General features: G+C 32.9%; 1 protein-coding gene across 2 annotated transcripts; it reads left to right on the plus strand.

The window, feature by feature from the left end:
* Positions 1–1252: 1252 nt before the first annotated feature.
* LOC146942321 (copper-transporting ATPase PAA2, chloroplastic) lies at positions 1253–11475 on the plus strand. Of its 2 annotated transcripts, none has more exons than XR_015032654.1 (17): positions 1253–1967; positions 2333–2410; positions 2806–2903; positions 3018–3071; positions 3281–3367; positions 4066–4230; positions 4513–4623; positions 4765–4833; positions 5448–5557; positions 6395–6500; positions 6981–7047; positions 7281–7360; positions 8097–8548; positions 9320–9494; positions 10247–10374; positions 10814–10964; positions 11163–11475. XR_015032654.1 is itself a non-coding variant. In XM_085756291.1 (17 exons), the coding sequence occupies exons 1-17, from the start codon at positions 1325–1327 to the stop codon at positions 11255–11257; spliced, it is 2673 nt and encodes an 890-aa protein (XP_085612417.1). In that variant the 5' UTR covers positions 1253–1324; the 3' UTR covers positions 11258–11475. The 2 variants fall into 2 exon arrangements, 1 of the variants encoding a protein (XP_085612417.1); XM_085756291.1 differs by having other exon boundaries at positions 10243–10374.
* Positions 11476–17808: the final 6333 nt, after the last annotated feature.

Consider the following 17808-nt stretch of genomic DNA (forward strand, 5'->3'; position numbering starts at 1 on the left):
TCGTTAGGAAGTCGCTAGTTGTGGATTTTTGGTATGAAAAATCATAGCTATCACATCACAATTAAACAAAGGACTGTCACAATTCAAAACTAATCAAACACACAATCACACCAACATATAAGAAAATAAATTTAATAAAAGTCATCAAAATAGAGCATAACCATGAATCAAGCACATGAAAATAATGAATTCGTAGATAATAACATATCCAAAATCACAACAATAGATTATAGCACGAATTTAACATTAATTTATTAAAAATTATGAAAGCAAGGAAGAAAAACACAACCCTTCACTACCCACATGAATACACAACCCTTATGATGAATAGAGACTCCCTCTTACATCAATTCAACAGTTTTCCATCATCTAATCATGAATTCTCACTCAAACCCTAATTTCTCATAATCTCACAAACTCATCCTAAAACATGTTAGATGCAATCTAATGATCTACAGACTTAATATTAGTGAAAGATAGTCTCACCCTTACCTTAGATTGTTTTTCTGAAATCAAAAGCAGCGTTCTTCGTTCCTAGGGTTCTCTCTCTCTCTGAGTTTTCCTCTTTCTCCTCTTTCTCCAAAAAGCGGTTTAACGTAAAAAACTCTTTCTAACCTAAGCTTCCTTATTTATAATACTAATCACTCTTCCTAAATCTATTTAGGCCCAATAACTTATTCTTCTTTCTATTCTAACCTCCAATTCTACTTACGCTAATAATTCTCATATTCTAATAAATAATAGAATAATGCCACATAATAAAATACTAACACCTCGTATAAATAATTAAATCACATAAAAAAATTCTAACTTAATAAAAATAATTAAATAAAAAGGAGGGCGTTACATTGTTAATGCAAACAATGTTGGTTTATGTATAGAAACATCGAGAGACGATGAAGATCCCACGAAGAATTTTGTTAGAATTTGTGAGAGATTAAATTATTTTAGTTATGGGAGAGATTGTGATCCAAAGAGAGATTGTTAGTGGCTAGTCACCATGATCACGTCAACAAATAAGCACGACATAAGAAAACAAAAACACGATATCAATGTTTGTTTAAAAATATTAACAATTACATGAACTAAAAGTAAAACTCAATTATCCTTATTTACAACGACAAATTGCATAATTAAGTGGAAAAAAAAATGATTTATTTGAAAAGAAATATAATAAAAAAGAAGTCACGTGAGCACGGTTCTACCACTAGATTACCAGTATCTAACGAACACCACTTCTATCTTCTTATTCAGAATATCACAACATCATGTAACATGAAAGAATTTTAGTGGTTCACGTTTACAATTATTACAACCTCCGATAATGGCGTCTCATCTGCTCACTCTTTCTCTCTCCTCTCCACCTAACTTCCGTTTCAACTACGCATTCAATCTCAACCATAACCACCACTTCATTTCTCTGCTTCCCACTAAACGCTGTCGCAATCGCAACCACCACCGCCGCAATATTCTCCGGCCACACTTCTCCATATCAAACGCCTTCAGCACCGAGATTCGCTCACCGGAATCGGAATCATTTCTTCTTCAAGCTCAAACACAGACCAAAGACTCTCCAGTTCTGCTTGACGTCACCGGAATGATGTGCGGCGGGTGCGTCTCCCGAGTCAAAACCATTCTCTCCTCCGACGATCGAGTTGACTCAGTCGTTGTCAACATGTTAACTGAAACCGCCGCTGTTAAGCTTAGAAAGCTCGAAGAGGAATCTACCAGCGTTGCGGAAGGACTTGCTCGGAGATTGAGTGAATGCGGGTTTCCGACGAAGAGGAGAGAATCGGGTTTAGGAGTTGCGGAGAATGTGAGGAAGTGGAAGGAGTTGGCGAAGAAGAAAGAGGAACTTCTTGTTAAGAGTCGTAACCGTGTTGCTTTTGCTTGGACTTTGGTCGCGTTGTGCTGTGGTTCGCATGCTTCGCATATTTTTCATTCTATAGGGATTCACATTGCTCATGGTAATGTTCAAATCAAATATGTGATATTCGTTATTCAGCTCCAAATTTAGGATATGTTTGGATTAAATTGTTTAAACTTATCTATCTCCATAAGCACTTATGAGACAACTTGTGACATGTCCATAACCAAATGTATTTTCATAACCATTGCAGGAGAGCTTATGAAAAACAAATTAAATAGGAAATAGTTTGACTTTATTTTATTTTGCTATAGAAATTGTTATGCACAAATAAGCGCTTATGCTTAAGTGTTCAATTTAGCTGTTTCTCCAAACATTATCTTACTTGAAACACAAGTAAATACAGCAAGTTCATTTTGTAACGAAATTCGGAGACTTGAACATAACTTGCTTTTCCTTTTGTAGGACCGTTTTGGGAATTTCTTCATGATTCATATGTGAAAGGTGGTTTAGCTTTGGGTGCTCTATTGGGACCAGGAAGAGGTTAGTTTGTTTCTCTCCCTTGTTTAAATATACATCTTTTGAACAACCATGTTTTTAAGTATTAATTAAAATGCATTTTTCTTCAGTTAAGGGTTTATTAATGTAGTTTCATATCTTAATAGACAAAATAACATTTATTAATGATTTTTGTTTAATAACCATTTTAATTACTTCTATAAAAATGAAATTTTATATATTAAAAGTTGTTATTTTTGGTTTTTTAGGGTATTAGTTAGCAAAACAAACTCTTTAAATTATTAATGTATTTAAAAATTTGAAGAAATTTTTATTTCGGATTGTAGTCTTGCCCGAACTGGGATATATTCCTTAATAATTTGAAGCTAACCACAGTGTTACAATTTTTTGACCGCACTAAACTCGCGGAAATGTTGCAGATTTACTCTTTGATGGCCTACTTGCTTTTAAGAAAGGATCGCCAAATATGAACTCTCTCGTGGGATTTGGTTCAATAGCTGCTTTCATCATCAGCTCGGTGAGATTCTATGTGGGATTTGAGTGTTACAATAAGTTACAAGACACTGAAATTTCGGTTTTTTTTTTTTTTTTTTTTTATGTGTTGTTAATTCGAACTTCATCTGTGTTATAGATCTCACTACTTAACCCCGAGCTGGCATGGGATGCATCATTCTTTGATGAACCGGTGACTTTCTTTACTTTCAAATGTCTCATTATTTTCCATTCGAGAATTTGCTTTTTTAAGTCAAGCAAGAGCAAACTACTTCTCAACTTGGCTAGGGATTTTGTCTGTTTAGATATAATAACCATTAACTTCACCATCTTTACTGCCATTTCAAATATTCATGTTGATAACAAGCTCCTCATATAAGGATTTTGTCTTTTAGCATGCAGGTCATGCTTCTTGGTTTCGTGCTTCTAGGACGTTCTCTAGAAGAAAAGGCTAGGATTCAGGCATCTAGTGATATGAATGAACTTCTTGTAAGTAGCAATGCGGTTCATCTCTTTCGTTTGGTAATATTTCAGGAAATAAGTTTTCAAAAAAATCGTTGCCTTTTATGTATTCTTAGTCCTTCTTAGAACATTTTTTAAATCTTCTTCCATCTTTTGGCATCCTTATTTTAATAGAAAAGTCTATTTATTGAATATCATAATTGATCTCTTTTCCTAAAAAATATCCCTGTTTCGACTTCTATACCTGATCGTTTGTGATCTGGAACCAATTTTGTGTTTACAAGAACAAATTGTTGCACATTTCGTAGGCACAGTTTGATAGTACATCATTAGGCTGGTTGATGAGACTTGAGTCTTTGGAAGGCTAACTGCTCCAACAATGTTGGGATAAACTGTTGTTCTAATAAGACACTCCCTTTTGATGATTATACGACCTTTGGAAGTCGCAGCATAAATAAGAGATTGTGATGGTGTTCCATTTAAAAAAATTCAATCTCATTTCAACTTTCATTTCTTCCATTTTCTGATAAATCGTTATTTCTCAGAAAATCTTGTAACCCAAGAACTGGAATATTGGTTAAAGGAAAAAAAAAGGTTTCTATGAGTATTAAGCATCATATTATGGTTTGAATTTAAAGACTAGCAGTGTTTTTTGCGGTCATATTTTATAAGTTGGTTTAATTATATTGTCTTGCATGAATTTGCTGGGGTGAATGTTTTTCCAGTCGCTAATATCTACTCAGTCAAGACTTGTCATTACATCATCAGAAGGTTCCCCATCTACTGACAGTGTGCTTAGCTCAGACGCAATTTGTGTGGAAGTTCCAACTGATGATATTCGAGTAGGAGACTCGGTGTTGGTGTTGCCTGGAGAAACTATCCCTATAGATGTGAGCCTTTCAGACTGTTGGTGAAACTCTGTTTATGTTAATTTATTTAAAGCTATATGTGTGGTACCTGAAACAAGGTTTAAACTTTAAATGCATCTGAAGTACCTACAGTGGGCTCAATCTTCCACCAGTGACCTGTAATATTAGCATTGCCTTAGAAAACTGTAATGCAAACATTTAACTTTGAACATGAGGCATCCCATCATGATTTAAGATGGAATAAATGATGAATCTTGTTGGTTCACACGGTATTGCTTGCTAACATTATAAACTTCTGGACAGGGAAGGGTCATTGCAGGAAGAAGCGTTGTGGACGAATCCATGCTTACAGGAGAATCACTTCCTGTTTTTAAGGAGGAAGGCCTTACAGTTTCAGCAGGAACTATAAACTGGGTAAGACTTTGAAACCAATATTGAATTTTATGCTGTCTCACTAAATTTACAGGTGGTGCACATCTGACATTTTGATTTTTGTCCCTTTGACTGGGAAGGCAATCATTAATCTATTTCATTTGCCAACAATTTCTATTTCAGGATGGTCCTTTAAGGATTGAATCTTCTTCGACTGGCTCCAACACAATGATATCCAAGATTGTACGCATGGTTAGTATCTCTGTAATGGCCTAGCAACCAACCGTAAATTAAGAAGGCTGGCAACAAGAGAAATAAGGATGGAACCAAGAAATCAGCTTATCCCAAGTTAGTTAGGACTTGTTAGTTAAAAGCAGACCTTTAAAGCTATTAGAGTAGTTAATTAGTTAGGTTGTTATAAATAGAGGCCTGGAGGTAGATGGAGGCATGATGGCCTTTTTGGAAATAGGTTGCCATTTACCACCCTTCCAAATTGCAGCAGTGTGAATACCAATGGCCACTCAACAAATAAGTAACAAAGGAGGTCCTCGAAATAGAGGTTGGAAGCGCCAATTCAAATACACACTTAGTTGGTCAGTCAGTTTAGGGTGGGAGAGACCAGTCTCTCCAATTTCCGGGGAAGAAATCATTGTATTTTAATCTCGCTCTCCCTAACTTTGGATACCCCTGGTCCATTGTTAGAGAAGGATATTCAAATAGATTTCCTAATCTTCATTATGTTGATCTCTATGTCCTCAACCAACATTTTTCAGGATTGTGATGATTATGTTGATATTTTGAGACATGAAAATCAAACATTTGTAGAGAGTTTCTACAATATTACAGCTTTATCTGGTGAAATATAGGTCGAGGATGCTCAATCGCGTGAAGCACCTGTACAAAGGCTTGCAGATTCAATAGCAGGGCCATTTGTATTTAGCATAATGACTCTGTCAGCAGCAACATTTGCATTTTGGTAAGCACTTATATTTACATACAAATTCTTTTAGCTGATCTGGTTATGATTTTTGAAGTTGGTCCCAAATGCTGTTGCTTATTTGATATACCCCTAACTAATACTAATTTACTATGACATTATTGATGTAATCCAACTTACGTAGCCCCGCCACTTGAAAAGACAATGAGCTGTGTTCCATGCCTATGTTAGTGGCCAAGCTTCTTAGATTCTTGCTGGAATTTATGATTATAATTTTCCCAAGTAGAAAAGTAGAAGATTTACTTGGAAGAAAAAGGATGAAATCTGATTATTATTTCTAATTATTGAAGAAGTACAAATAACAGTTACAATTTTGAGGACGATAAATTTTATTAACTATTCTAGAAGTATGCAAATAAAATCTATCTTAAAACCATAAAATTAAGAAACACAGTTTTGTACATATAACAAGGAAATAAGGAAACGGTACAAATTAATGAGAGAAAACCATGGAAAGAAAATCAGGTAATAATACAATATTTTTCCTCAAGTTGGTCGATGGATATCTTTCATTCCCATCTTACCAATAAGATCTCAAAGTTGTTTTTAGGGAAGACCCTTAGTTAAATACATCTGCCAACTAACATATACAAGAACATTTTCCAGGTTGCTATCAAAGAACTTGGAGGAATTAGGTGTTCATTGATAATATTAATTATTATTATTGAATTATAAAATATGCCGCGAAACAAAAAAATTAAAATAAGGAAATAAGGAAACTGTACAAATCAATGAGAAAATCAAGTAATAAAGCAGGCATCGTGGATGGTTCATCTTACCTATTAACGTTAACAAACTTATTGCATTCGTCTCTAGGTATTTTGCTGGAACACACATATTTCCTGATGTTTTGCTCAATGATATTGCGGGCCCAGAAGGAGATCCTCTGCTTTTGAGTTTAAAACTCTCTGTAGATGTTTTGGTAAGTAATTCTAAACTTGGATCCCCTGACTTGTTTTTTGTGCTTCAAGTTTGTGATTAATACTACATGGGTGTGTCTTTCCTTTCCCATTTCTTGAGCATGGAGCACTCCTATTTTACTGGATTTCAGCTTCTGTTGTTGTTCCGGACATGCTGGACAAAACCTTGCATACCCTTTATCTTAGAAATCTTGAGCTAATGCAAACAGTTATCAATTTGGACTTTCAAATCAGCAAAATCTCAGATATTGTGATATAAGTTAGTATTTGTAATGTTGTCTATATGAAACTGACTTTACCTGTCGATCACAAAATGCATAAATGAAAGAGGAAAAGAACATTTGGGTCACAAATGAATGCATGAAAGAAGGTCAAGTTTGGCATTGTTTTTTAAGGAAAGTTCATGCAGGATAAAGCTGGATTTTGGTGTTTGTACTTTAGTTTCGAGTTAATTTTTTCACAACAAGTGTTTCCTTTTGTAGGTTGTTTCTTGTCCTTGTGCATTGGGTCTTGCCACACCAACAGCAATCCTAGTTGGCACCTCACTTGGTACTTTATTTATGCCTTCTGCATTTAGTAAATTTAGATGAGTTTTACTTGAACTGTGAACAAATACATTAAATGTATCACATCACTCTTATGGCGACAAACCTGATCATTCCTCAAATATCGAATTATTAATCCAATTTACAGTTTTCCAGATTCCCTTGAAAAATTGATTGACATTAAGATATTTTCTCATTTCATTTTCCATTTAACTTAACCGTCTTTGCAATGACCAGGGGCAAAAAAGGGACTTCTTATCAGAGGAGGGGATGTGCTAGAACGCTTGGCCGGTGTAAATTATATCGCTCTAGACAAGGTAAATTTGTTGTTCATGGACTGGTATCTTTTTATCTCCCCTTCATACTGAATCACAAATATTTACATATATATGTATGTATATGCATGTACATATGTATGTATGCTGTGTATATGTGTCTCTAATAGGATCTGGATACATTGGCACGAATGTCAGTTAATAAAAATCAATCTTACACCTATTTTATGAATTTAGTAGCTTGTATTTCTTAAAGAAAACACTGTTCAAAGTTTGTAGTATATTCATACTTATCATAACTAAAAAATATTTACATTAATCTTTGATGATTTTCCTTCATTAAAATTTCTTCAGACTAAATAAATATATACTTTTCAAATAACAGAAAATATCGACAGTCTGATCCATGTTAATTTTCCTTTAAAATTTCTAAAAGTTGGAGTTTACGTTATATATGCTAATTATTTATAATTCAGCAATTTCATTGAGCCAGAACATTTTTTTTTAAGATTAGAGTTAGTATGCCAAGATTTGAACCAATGACAATTGATAACATTCAGAATTTGAGAGAAGAAATGTAAGTATGTAAGTCAGTGACTCACCTCACATGGTTGCCTTATTTATTCAATCTAAATGGGATCATGTAGTATAGTGTAATATATAGCTTATAGGATACATAATAAATGAACACAACTGAATGCTCTTCCAACTTTGAACATTGACCAACATTTATCTCAAAAATAAAAAGGATGAAAATTTTCTAACACCAAACTTTCAGACAGGAACCCTTACCAGAGGAAAACCAGTTGTTTCTGCCATTGGCTCTATTCATTATGGAGAGTCAGAAATTCTTCAGATTGCTGCGTCAGTGGAGAAAACTGCATCTCATCCAATAGCAAAGGCTATTATTAATAAATCTGAGTCATTAGAGTTGGTCCTTCCACTCACAAAAGGACAGATAGTTGAACCAGGTTTTGGAACCTTGGCAGAAATAGATGGGCGTTTGGCCGCGGTTGGGTCTTTAGAATGGGTCCATGAGCGTTTCAATACTAGAATGAGCCCATCTGATTTGATGAATCTTGAATGTGCCTTGATGAATCATCCGTCGAGTACATCATCTTCAAAGTATTCGAAAACAGTTGTCTACGTTGGACGTGAAGGAGAAGGCATCATTGGTGCTATTGCCATATCTGACATTGTGCGTGAAGATGCTGAATCTACTGTGATGAGGTGCTTATATTTTTCTTTATGTGCTCCTTAGAATATTACAACTCATTTTAGGCAAGTCATACCACTACTTCATCTTTCTGGCCATATGTGAAGTTGGTTCACTTTTTCAGAAAGAGGAGCAGTGCATTTTTTAGCACCCTTTACTTCAAGCTCAAATTTAATGATGCACCCTTTTCTTACCCATTTGTTAATCCCTGGTAAAATTGCATGAGAGAAATCTGTTAAATATATTTTGACTATCTAGGAGCCACCCAACTGTTTATTGGTTAATAATGTTCAATATATGGTTAATGAGTAACTACTGTTGGAGTTAATAAACTAATAATTATCCCTAAACTGGAATTTTTTATCAGCACTTCTTTTTTGTATCTTCCCTCTTGTTATATGTGCACGCGGTTTTTTGACTGCCCATTCTCGTCAGAGAAAGTTTATAGTTTTTTTTTTTGCTTCGTGCCGAGTTTACCATTCACATCATTATATTCATTTGTAATAAGTATATGTAGATATTTTAGTTGAACTAGGCCACCTAACAAAACGGTTTTACATTTCTCCGTATGACATGGGTATTGTATTAAATTGTATGTACTTGCTACCATTATTTCCTTTTAAGGTTTAGGACTATTTGCTAAAGTTTGACCATTCAAATCTACACTTTGCTCTGGATTTCATACCACGTTTATTTGAAGTGCTTGCTAATATCAAGTGTGTTTTGTTGTTTTCTAATGCTTGGTGGGTGCATTTTCTGGCTGACTTTGTTGTTTTTATTGCAAGGCTCAAGAAGAAGGGGATTGAAACGGTCCTCTTATCAGGAGACAGGGAAGAGGCAGTTGCAACAATTGCAGAGACAGTTGGGATTGAAAATGATTTTGTCAAAGCATCCTTGTCTCCGCAGCAGAAATCTGCATTCATTTCATCTCTAAAAGCTGCTGGACATCATGTTGCGATGGTATGATGAAGCTATACCCCCAACATCTCCACATAAAAGAAACTATCTTTGTAACTCTGTCTAGCTAATTAGAGAATCGTGTTGTGATAAAAAGGTACTAAGGTAGGGTGGGTTTAGTAGACAGGTTAGAACAAGACAGAGTAGCACATATAAGTTGCATGTTGAAAGTAGAACATAAATGTCCATGATATAAAAAAGACAGTACATTTTTTTGTCAGTCTAGACCATCGGTATCTGAAAGTCATATTGGACCCCGACTAATCCAAGTTACGCTGGGTAGACCCATACAAGGGTGAAAGCTCTCCCAATGCCTATTTTTTCATTCACAAAACTCAAACACTTGGCTTAATGGAAACCAAGCTCCTCTTCACTTGGACCAACATGCATTATAAATGTTGCACATTTTTGTTTCACTGATTAGAGTGGAAACCAGATAGAGTAAAACAGATTGTCCAATTCTATTCTATCCATAATATATGTCAATACTACCATAAAGTGATAATGAATCTGGTCTTAAACATCGCTTGCATCTGTTACACTAAATAATTGGATTTCTTTCTATTTTTATTTTTGATGTTATGATGCCTGTGGTTGCTCTTCATTGAATAGCACGACAATGGATCAGCTGCACTCTGAAATGCTTTTGCTATAAGCATCACACTGGATTTTTATTGAAATGCATCTATCAACGAATATTGAATGGAAAATGGTGTTTTACTAACTAATGTTTTCTCTCTCCTTCTCTAAGGTAGGTGATGGGATAAATGATGCACCCTCTTTGGCTGCAGCTGATGTTGGGATTGCTCTGCAGAATGAAGCTCAAGAGAATGCTGCCTCAGATGCAGCATCCATCATACTTCTGGGCAACAAAATTTCACAGGTACGCCATTATGATGTCTGGGATTCATTAAGTTGCTTTCATGTCATTGTGTCATTAAGGGTGTGTTTGGATTGAGGGTTTAGGAGGGGAAGGGAGGGGAGGGCTCACTTTTATTTTTTAAATTACAAACAATGTAAACTATATTTTTAAAATAAATTAAGTGTTTTTGAAGTATTATATCATCATCAATCATGTTATTAATTGAATTTTCTAAAAATCATTTTATAATGTCCGTATTTTAAAAAATAAAAGTGAGCCCTCCCCTCCTAAACCCTCAATCCAAACACACCCTAAATTTCTTTTTCATTCTTTAGTTTATAGTGTGGTACTTCTACATAAACCCTCATGGTTCTGTTAATACTTGCATACTTGGAACACCAGCTACCGTATATGGCTTTCCATCCTCTTGTTTCCTGACTTTTTAAGTTTTAACGGACAGGTTATTGACGCATTAGACCTAGCACAGGCAACGATGGCAAAAGTTTACCAAAATTTATCTTGGGCAGTAGCATACAATGTTATTGCCGTTCCCATTGCTGCTGGTGTGTTACTTCCCCAATTTGACTTTGCTATGACACCTTCACTTTCAGGTGAGCAACCTTGTACCACTCATTTATTTTTGTTACAGCGGGGCATATAAAGCTCTATTTTCGTACCGTACTTTCAGTTTTTCTTCATATATTTTCTGCACACACTCTACCATATCATTTTTCGAATGTATTTTCCTTGTCAGCGAACAAATGGTTATTTCTTGTTTGTTACCTTTGATATTTATTTAATCATCACAGGAGGTTTAATGGCTATGAGCTCCATTTTGGTGGTTAGCAACTCACTGCTTTTAAAGCTTCATCGGTCTCCGACCTCAGGAAAGGGCTCACTCTAGTGACATAATATCTTGTCTCTAAAGTATATGATTCAAATTTTCATCTGTATCAATTATTTTTTTACTACGAATATATCAATAATTATTGTATATCTTCTTCTGTAATTAACAATAAACATTTTGGTAGGTTGTCAAACAAATAAAAATATTATGGTAGAGATAATGTAATTCTCTCAAAGAATAAATTTGAAAAAATAATAGAAATAATAAATTTAATATACTACTGTAAATTTTCAATTTTTAGTAAAAAATAAGATAAAATTCTATATTTAGAGACAAATATAGTAGTAAAAATTGTAGTACGGTTGCCCGGTTGGTTATTTTTGAAATTTTGTTCCAAAATGATCCTTTATTTTGTGAACTGTGGTCGATTCCATTTAAATTGTGGTATAGAGAGAACCACTATCGTATAACTTTTACAAAATAAGAGATTACTTTTGATCAAAAAGGGCAATTTTAATATAACTTTTTCCTTCAAAAATCTAACTTTTATAAACTGAGAAATGATTTTGAAACAAAAAAAAAATAATAAAAGACTGATAATATTTGTATAACCATAAAAAATAATGGATCATTTTAGAATAAAAAAAGTGGGATCGCGTTTATAAAATAATGGATCATTGATTTTGTAAAAATATTTTTTATTTTTATTTTCTATGTTTTGTGTTAGTTTTATTTGTTAATAAAAAATAACTATTGAAGTAAACAATTGTATTGCATTTTGTAAAACAATGATAATTCATTGTCTCATGAGATGCATAACCTTTAAATATCATTTTTTTTCCTTTTCTGCCACAGTTTCATGAAATGCACACTCTTTAAATATCATTTTTTTCCCTTTCGGCGACAGTTAATCGGTTTAAAAGTCTGTATTCTTCTTATCACATCAGCAGGTTAAAAGGAACACATATTTTAAAAAATAAAACATAGTATTTTCACAAAGAAAACAAACCTTTCCAATGTCACTTTTTATTAGTGATAAATTTTGAATCCATGAAACAAATATCTACTAAAAATTTGGATGAGAATGACTAATTTGAACTAATGGATTAACACTTCGTTTGAATGTCCAGAGAAATAGAGAAACAATGAAGAGAAAAATAAGAGAGAAAAAAATAAAAGAGAAGTTGAGTAGAAAGAAACTTTGTACTCTTTGATGAATAGAAATAGAGAAGAGATAAATAACAAACCTTCTTTTGAATATAATTTATTAGGTAAATTCTACCGTACACCCAACATATTTGAGTGTACCGGTACACCAAACCTTAAAATTTATAGTTAAATGAGATGTTTTTTTTGAAGAAAAATATTATTTTTCATCATTTATAATTATAATAATTAAATCTTATTCACCAAAAACGTCAACGAAATAAAATTGAATTTTTGTCACTCATGATAGAGAACTTTGATTATTTTATAAAATTGAAAATGGTATTTATAAACGATGAATGATGTGTTTTTCTTATGAAATGATATTTTCTAAAATATAAATGTCGACAAATAACTATTTATTTCATAAAATTGATCGTTAATTTATAGATTTAGGAAGTAAGAGTACCGGTACACCACAATTTACGAGTGTACTGTAACGATGTGTTTGATTTGCAAAACAGTGAGTACTAGACAGAACAGTACAATGCAGAACAGCACAACACAAGGCGTAACATTACAAGACAAATTTTTATGGTATTGAATAATCTCTTGCTTTATATGCTTTTTGGGGGATGAAATGTTATTTTGGTATTTTAAACAACTTGTACGTGGGACAAAAAGTTGCGTTGTGGTTTGGCGAGGGACAAAAATTTCAGTTTTTGTCCTGTCCTTTGCCTCCAGTTTGTTCTGTCCCTGAAACAGTTTTACAAATCAAACACTGGACAACTGAAATTGTTATGTCCTGTCCTTCATTTTTTAACAAATCAAATGCACTGGGATCATACTAACTGGTGTCATGGAACACTGGTTAATGAAGTAAAAAAAAAAAGGTTTTAAATTAAAAATGATACTTTTTAAACTTTTGAGAAATTGACAACATAGCTTTTAATATAAATACTACTATATTTGATTTTTTAACTAGTTTCTCTAGAGTACTAGTTAACATATGGCTTAATACATGTTTTGGTCCCTTAACTTATTTTTGAATTTCATTTTGGTCATTTAACTTTAAACTGTCTCAATGTGGTCCCTTAAGTATTTCTCCGTTTACCAAAGTGGTCCCTTCTGTTAGTTTTTTTGTAAAGACTGTTAACCTTTGCCACATGTCAGTTTTGATTGGTGATCAAAGGTTGGATTTGAAAAGCATACATGGCATAATGTGGACTCACATCATATGATCATTCTTATTATTATTATTATTATTATTTCATTAAAAGAAAAAACAATTATTTCCTCTTTTCTTCTTCTTCTCTCTCACCACCACCACCTACTTCCAGCCACCACCAACATTCATCAACACCATCATCATCATCTTCATCATTTTTCTAGAAAAATCTAAAACGATTATTTTTCATTCCCAAAACGATTTACATCAAACACATGTCCGCAAATTTTCATATCTAGTTCCTGCACAAAAACACACAGATCTATAGGTGGTTCTTGAATTGCATCCTTTCGAATTCCATTATTGCTGGAAAATTTGAAAAAGAAAAGCAAAAAAAGGTGGTTCTTGAATTGCATCTGCTTCAATTCAAACCATACATACGTACGTGGGTGAGGATCAACAGAGGGTTCAATATTTTATTATTCAAACCATACACACAGATCCATAGATTTTTTATTTTTAAAAGTGCTACAAACACTTCTAACATGGTTCTTGAATTGCTCCTGCTTCAATTCAAACCATACATACATATGTGGTTCTTGAATTTCAACCAGATCTTAACTTAATCCTTCTTCTGCTTAATTTTCTTTTTCTCAAGTTAGCCATAACGTGTTAGACGAATTCAAATTCAACTTTTCAACGCTAATAATTTGAGACCCAAATTCGGAAGAAAAAAAAAAGGATAAAGGTTGATTCTGAGAAAAAGTTCGAAGTTGTTGCTGTTGTTGTTGAATCAAATCAAAACCAATATTATTTTTTCCCTTATTTTCCAGAATCGCGTTTTCCTTTCGAAAGTGACGATTTCATTCTTTCTTTCTTCTTTAACGATTTCATTGCTTCAAAATGGAAGGTTTAGATTTGTTTGTTCATGTGTTGATAGTTGTTTGTTGTTGATGAATTTATGGATTTAAAGAATTGAAGGTGTAGTTGTTGATGATGATTTTGTTATTGATTGTTGTTGTTGATGATTGTAGTTGTTGATTGTTTCTGATATTGCGGTGATGATGATGAATTTCTGGATTTTGGATTGTTGTTGATGATTTTGTTGTTGATTGTGATGAAGATGAAGTTGATGTTTTTTCTTTTAATGAAATAATAATAATAATAATAATATTAATAATAATAATAATAATAATAATAATATGATGTGAGTCCACAGTATGTCATGTATGCTTTTCAAATCCAACCTTTGATCACCAATCAAAACTGACATGTGGCAAAGGTTAACAGTTTTTACAAAAAAACTAACGGAAGGGACCACTTTGGTAAACGGAGAGATACTTAAGGGACCAAATTGAGACAGTTTAAAGTTAAGGGACCAAAATGAAATTCAAAAATAAGTTAAGGGACCAACGCATGTATTAAGCCTTAACATATCCTTACAATTTTCACACTCATCTTTTTTTCTTCCGACAAAAAACATTCTTAACTTCAACTGCTCGCTAATTTTGTATTTTGTTAATGGTAAGTAAATAAATGGCATATAGGCCCAAAGTAAAGAAATCATGGTATTCTTACATCATATAAACGTACTTTCAGTGCATAAAACATGGGACATGTTACAACTTGCTAGGTAAAAAAAAATAGGAGAGACAATAACAGGAAAAAAAAAAGTACCTATCACACCTACATTATCAAGAGAAAATTAAAGTAATGGAGGGACAATATATATGTTAATCCCTTACTTTTTTCACCAGTCTAGCCTACGATGGAGAGATCCTTTTTGTTGGCTATCACATTATTTGTCTCTCTCCTTGTTTCTTTTCTCTTTGGAATAATAGAAATATTCAATTTTCCTTCAAAAAAAAAAAGAAATATTCAATTTCTTTTTCATCTCTATTTATTTTTTACTTCTCTCGTATGTAAATCTACTCAAACAAATATTGTTTTAGAGATCAAAATGCCATTGTTAGAGTTAAAAGACTAAGTAGAACATTAAACTTAACTTAAGTAAAGTGACCAAGAAAAAAGTAACGTAGGTTTTATAAAACTTTTAAAACAACGCGATGTCAATGTCAAAAAAGTTTGTAACATGACTTATCTTAAAAAAAAAAACGCGAATTTGATTTTTTAAATCACATATTTGCAAGAGAAATGAACCTTGTATTTTTTAAAAAATGAATGTTCCGCTGCCGACTCGATATCAAAGTCCATCTATTTAGGGTGTGTCCATTCAAGATTTAAAAAAGATTAAATGAAAACTGCAACACCCCGTTTTTCCAACATAAAAATTTCTTAATAAAAATCAGAGTTTAACAACTTAAACGGAATGATACACTTCTTAAAAATCGTAAAAGGAATAAATAAATATTTATCCTTCAAAAATCCAACAACGTAATATTTAAAACTTCGCAGCGGAAATATTTCAACATCTTAAATAATCTTTGGCACAAGGGCCTCAACATAAAATCTCATAAAATCTTGGTTCAACAATAATTCTTGAAAAGCTTCTGAAAATAATATGTAAGGAATATAAAAGCAATAACAAAATTCTCATCCCGTTACGTATCAGAGCACCTAGGACACTCACGACCGCGACTAATCTTGGTTACCTGCGAGTTACCCATACGAAGAGCAACATTTTCAAGCAGAAGAGGTGAGATTTCACAAGCAACAATATTTGTAACGCCCTCCTTTTATTTATATATTTTTATTAAGTTAGAATTTATTTATGTGATTTATTTATATATATGAGGTGTTAGTATTTTATTATGTGACATTATCCTATTATTTATTAGAATATGAGAATTATCAGTGTAAGTAGATTTGGAGGTTAGAATAGAAAGAAGAATAAGTTATTGGGCCTAAATAGATTTAGGAAGAGTGATTAGTATTATAAATAAGGAAGCTTAGGTTATAAAGAGTTTTTACGTTAAACCGCTTTTTGGAGAAAGAGGAGAAAGAGAAGAACTCAGAGATAGAGAACCCTAGGAACGAAGAACGCTGCTTTTGATTTCAGAAAAACAATCTAAGGTAAGGGTGAGACTATCTTTCACTAATATTAAATCTGTTGATCATTAGATTGCATCTAACATGTTTTTAGTATGAGTTGTGAGATTATGAGAAATTAGGGTTTGAGTGAAAATTGATGATTAGATGATGGAAAACTACTGAATTGATGTAAGGGGGGAGTCTCTATTCACCATAAGGGTTGTATCAGCATATGGTGGAAAAAGTTTTTTTTTTTTTTTGTTGTTGTTGATTTCATGATCTTTTGAATAATCGCGCTCTAATTTGTTGTGATTTTGAGTTTGATATTATTTTTGAATTCTTGATGTTCATGTGTTAACTTTGTGGTTTAATTGTGCTCAATTTTTAATTTTATTTCGTCAGATTAATAACAACTATATGAACCTATAATGTTATGCATCGATTGGGTTGATTGAATATGATTCGTGTATACTGTTTTTAAACATGAAGTGAAATAATTGCATGCTATCATTGTTATTATTATTTCTGCCGTAAAGTTATATGTTTTTTTTTGTGCTTGTATTGTTTGCGATTGACATATGAGATACTACTCTTCAGTTTTATTTATGTATATGCATCGTAGCTTTAGGTCTCAATTCAAACTCAATTATTTTGGACTTTCACTATTTTTTTAGTTTCGGCGATTTTTTTAAAGGTTAATTGTGTAGGTTAAACTTTCATGAGAAGGGTGGTTTGGATTATTTTGTTTCAAAAACAATACAATCAGAAAGGAAAATTAAGGCGCCCTATTTAGATAGTATCTACGACCCCAAATAAATAAATGAATAAAAAGGGGGATTTACAAATATGACATTCATATGTGTTGGGTTGTGAACTTGTGTGGCTTATATTTGATTTATTTCTTGCGGCATTAACTGATTGTCAAGAAACAGTACATGTTAATGAACAATGAACAAAATATGCCTTTTGTGTGATTATGAAGAGGGTAAAATTATTAGTGAATCATTTTGGTACTGAAGTGAACCGTGAGAGATGTCAATGAATAACAAAATATACACATGATCATAATGTCTGGAATGGTTTGGTTTACCATTATTCTCATAAGTCTCTTTAAATTAGAATTATCATTGTGGTGTAAGGTCTCCGTGGCGTAGAAATACACTTTTGTGGTTTAGGGCCTCCGTGGCGTCGAAATCAACATCTATGGTTTAGAGTCTTTGTGACATATAAATTATCTTCGTGGTAGTAAGGCCTTCGTGGCATGGAAATTTACCTTCGTGGTGTTAGGCTTATGATTACACGT

The sequence above is a fragment of the Medicago sativa genome, chromosome 3, assembly GCF_051527215.1.
Source record: "Medicago sativa cultivar Bolivia chromosome 3, Bolivia_mono, whole genome shotgun sequence".
NCBI lineage: Eukaryota > Viridiplantae > Streptophyta > Magnoliopsida > Fabales > Fabaceae > Medicago > Medicago sativa.

Bases quoted from the DNA above. Each gene is read 5' to 3' on its own strand.
- LOC146942321 (XM_085756291.1), top strand. From the start codon at position 1,325: ATGGCGTCTCATCTGCTCACTCTTTCTCTCTCCTCTCCACCTAACTTC. The intron at 3,072-3,280 runs GTGACTTTCTTT...TTTAGCATGCAG, and splicing joins CATCATTCTTTGATGAACCG to GTCATGCTTCTTGGTTTCGT. The intron at 7,048-7,280 runs GTACTTTATTTA...TGCAATGACCAG, and splicing joins CCTAGTTGGCACCTCACTTG to GGGCAAAAAAGGGACTTCTT.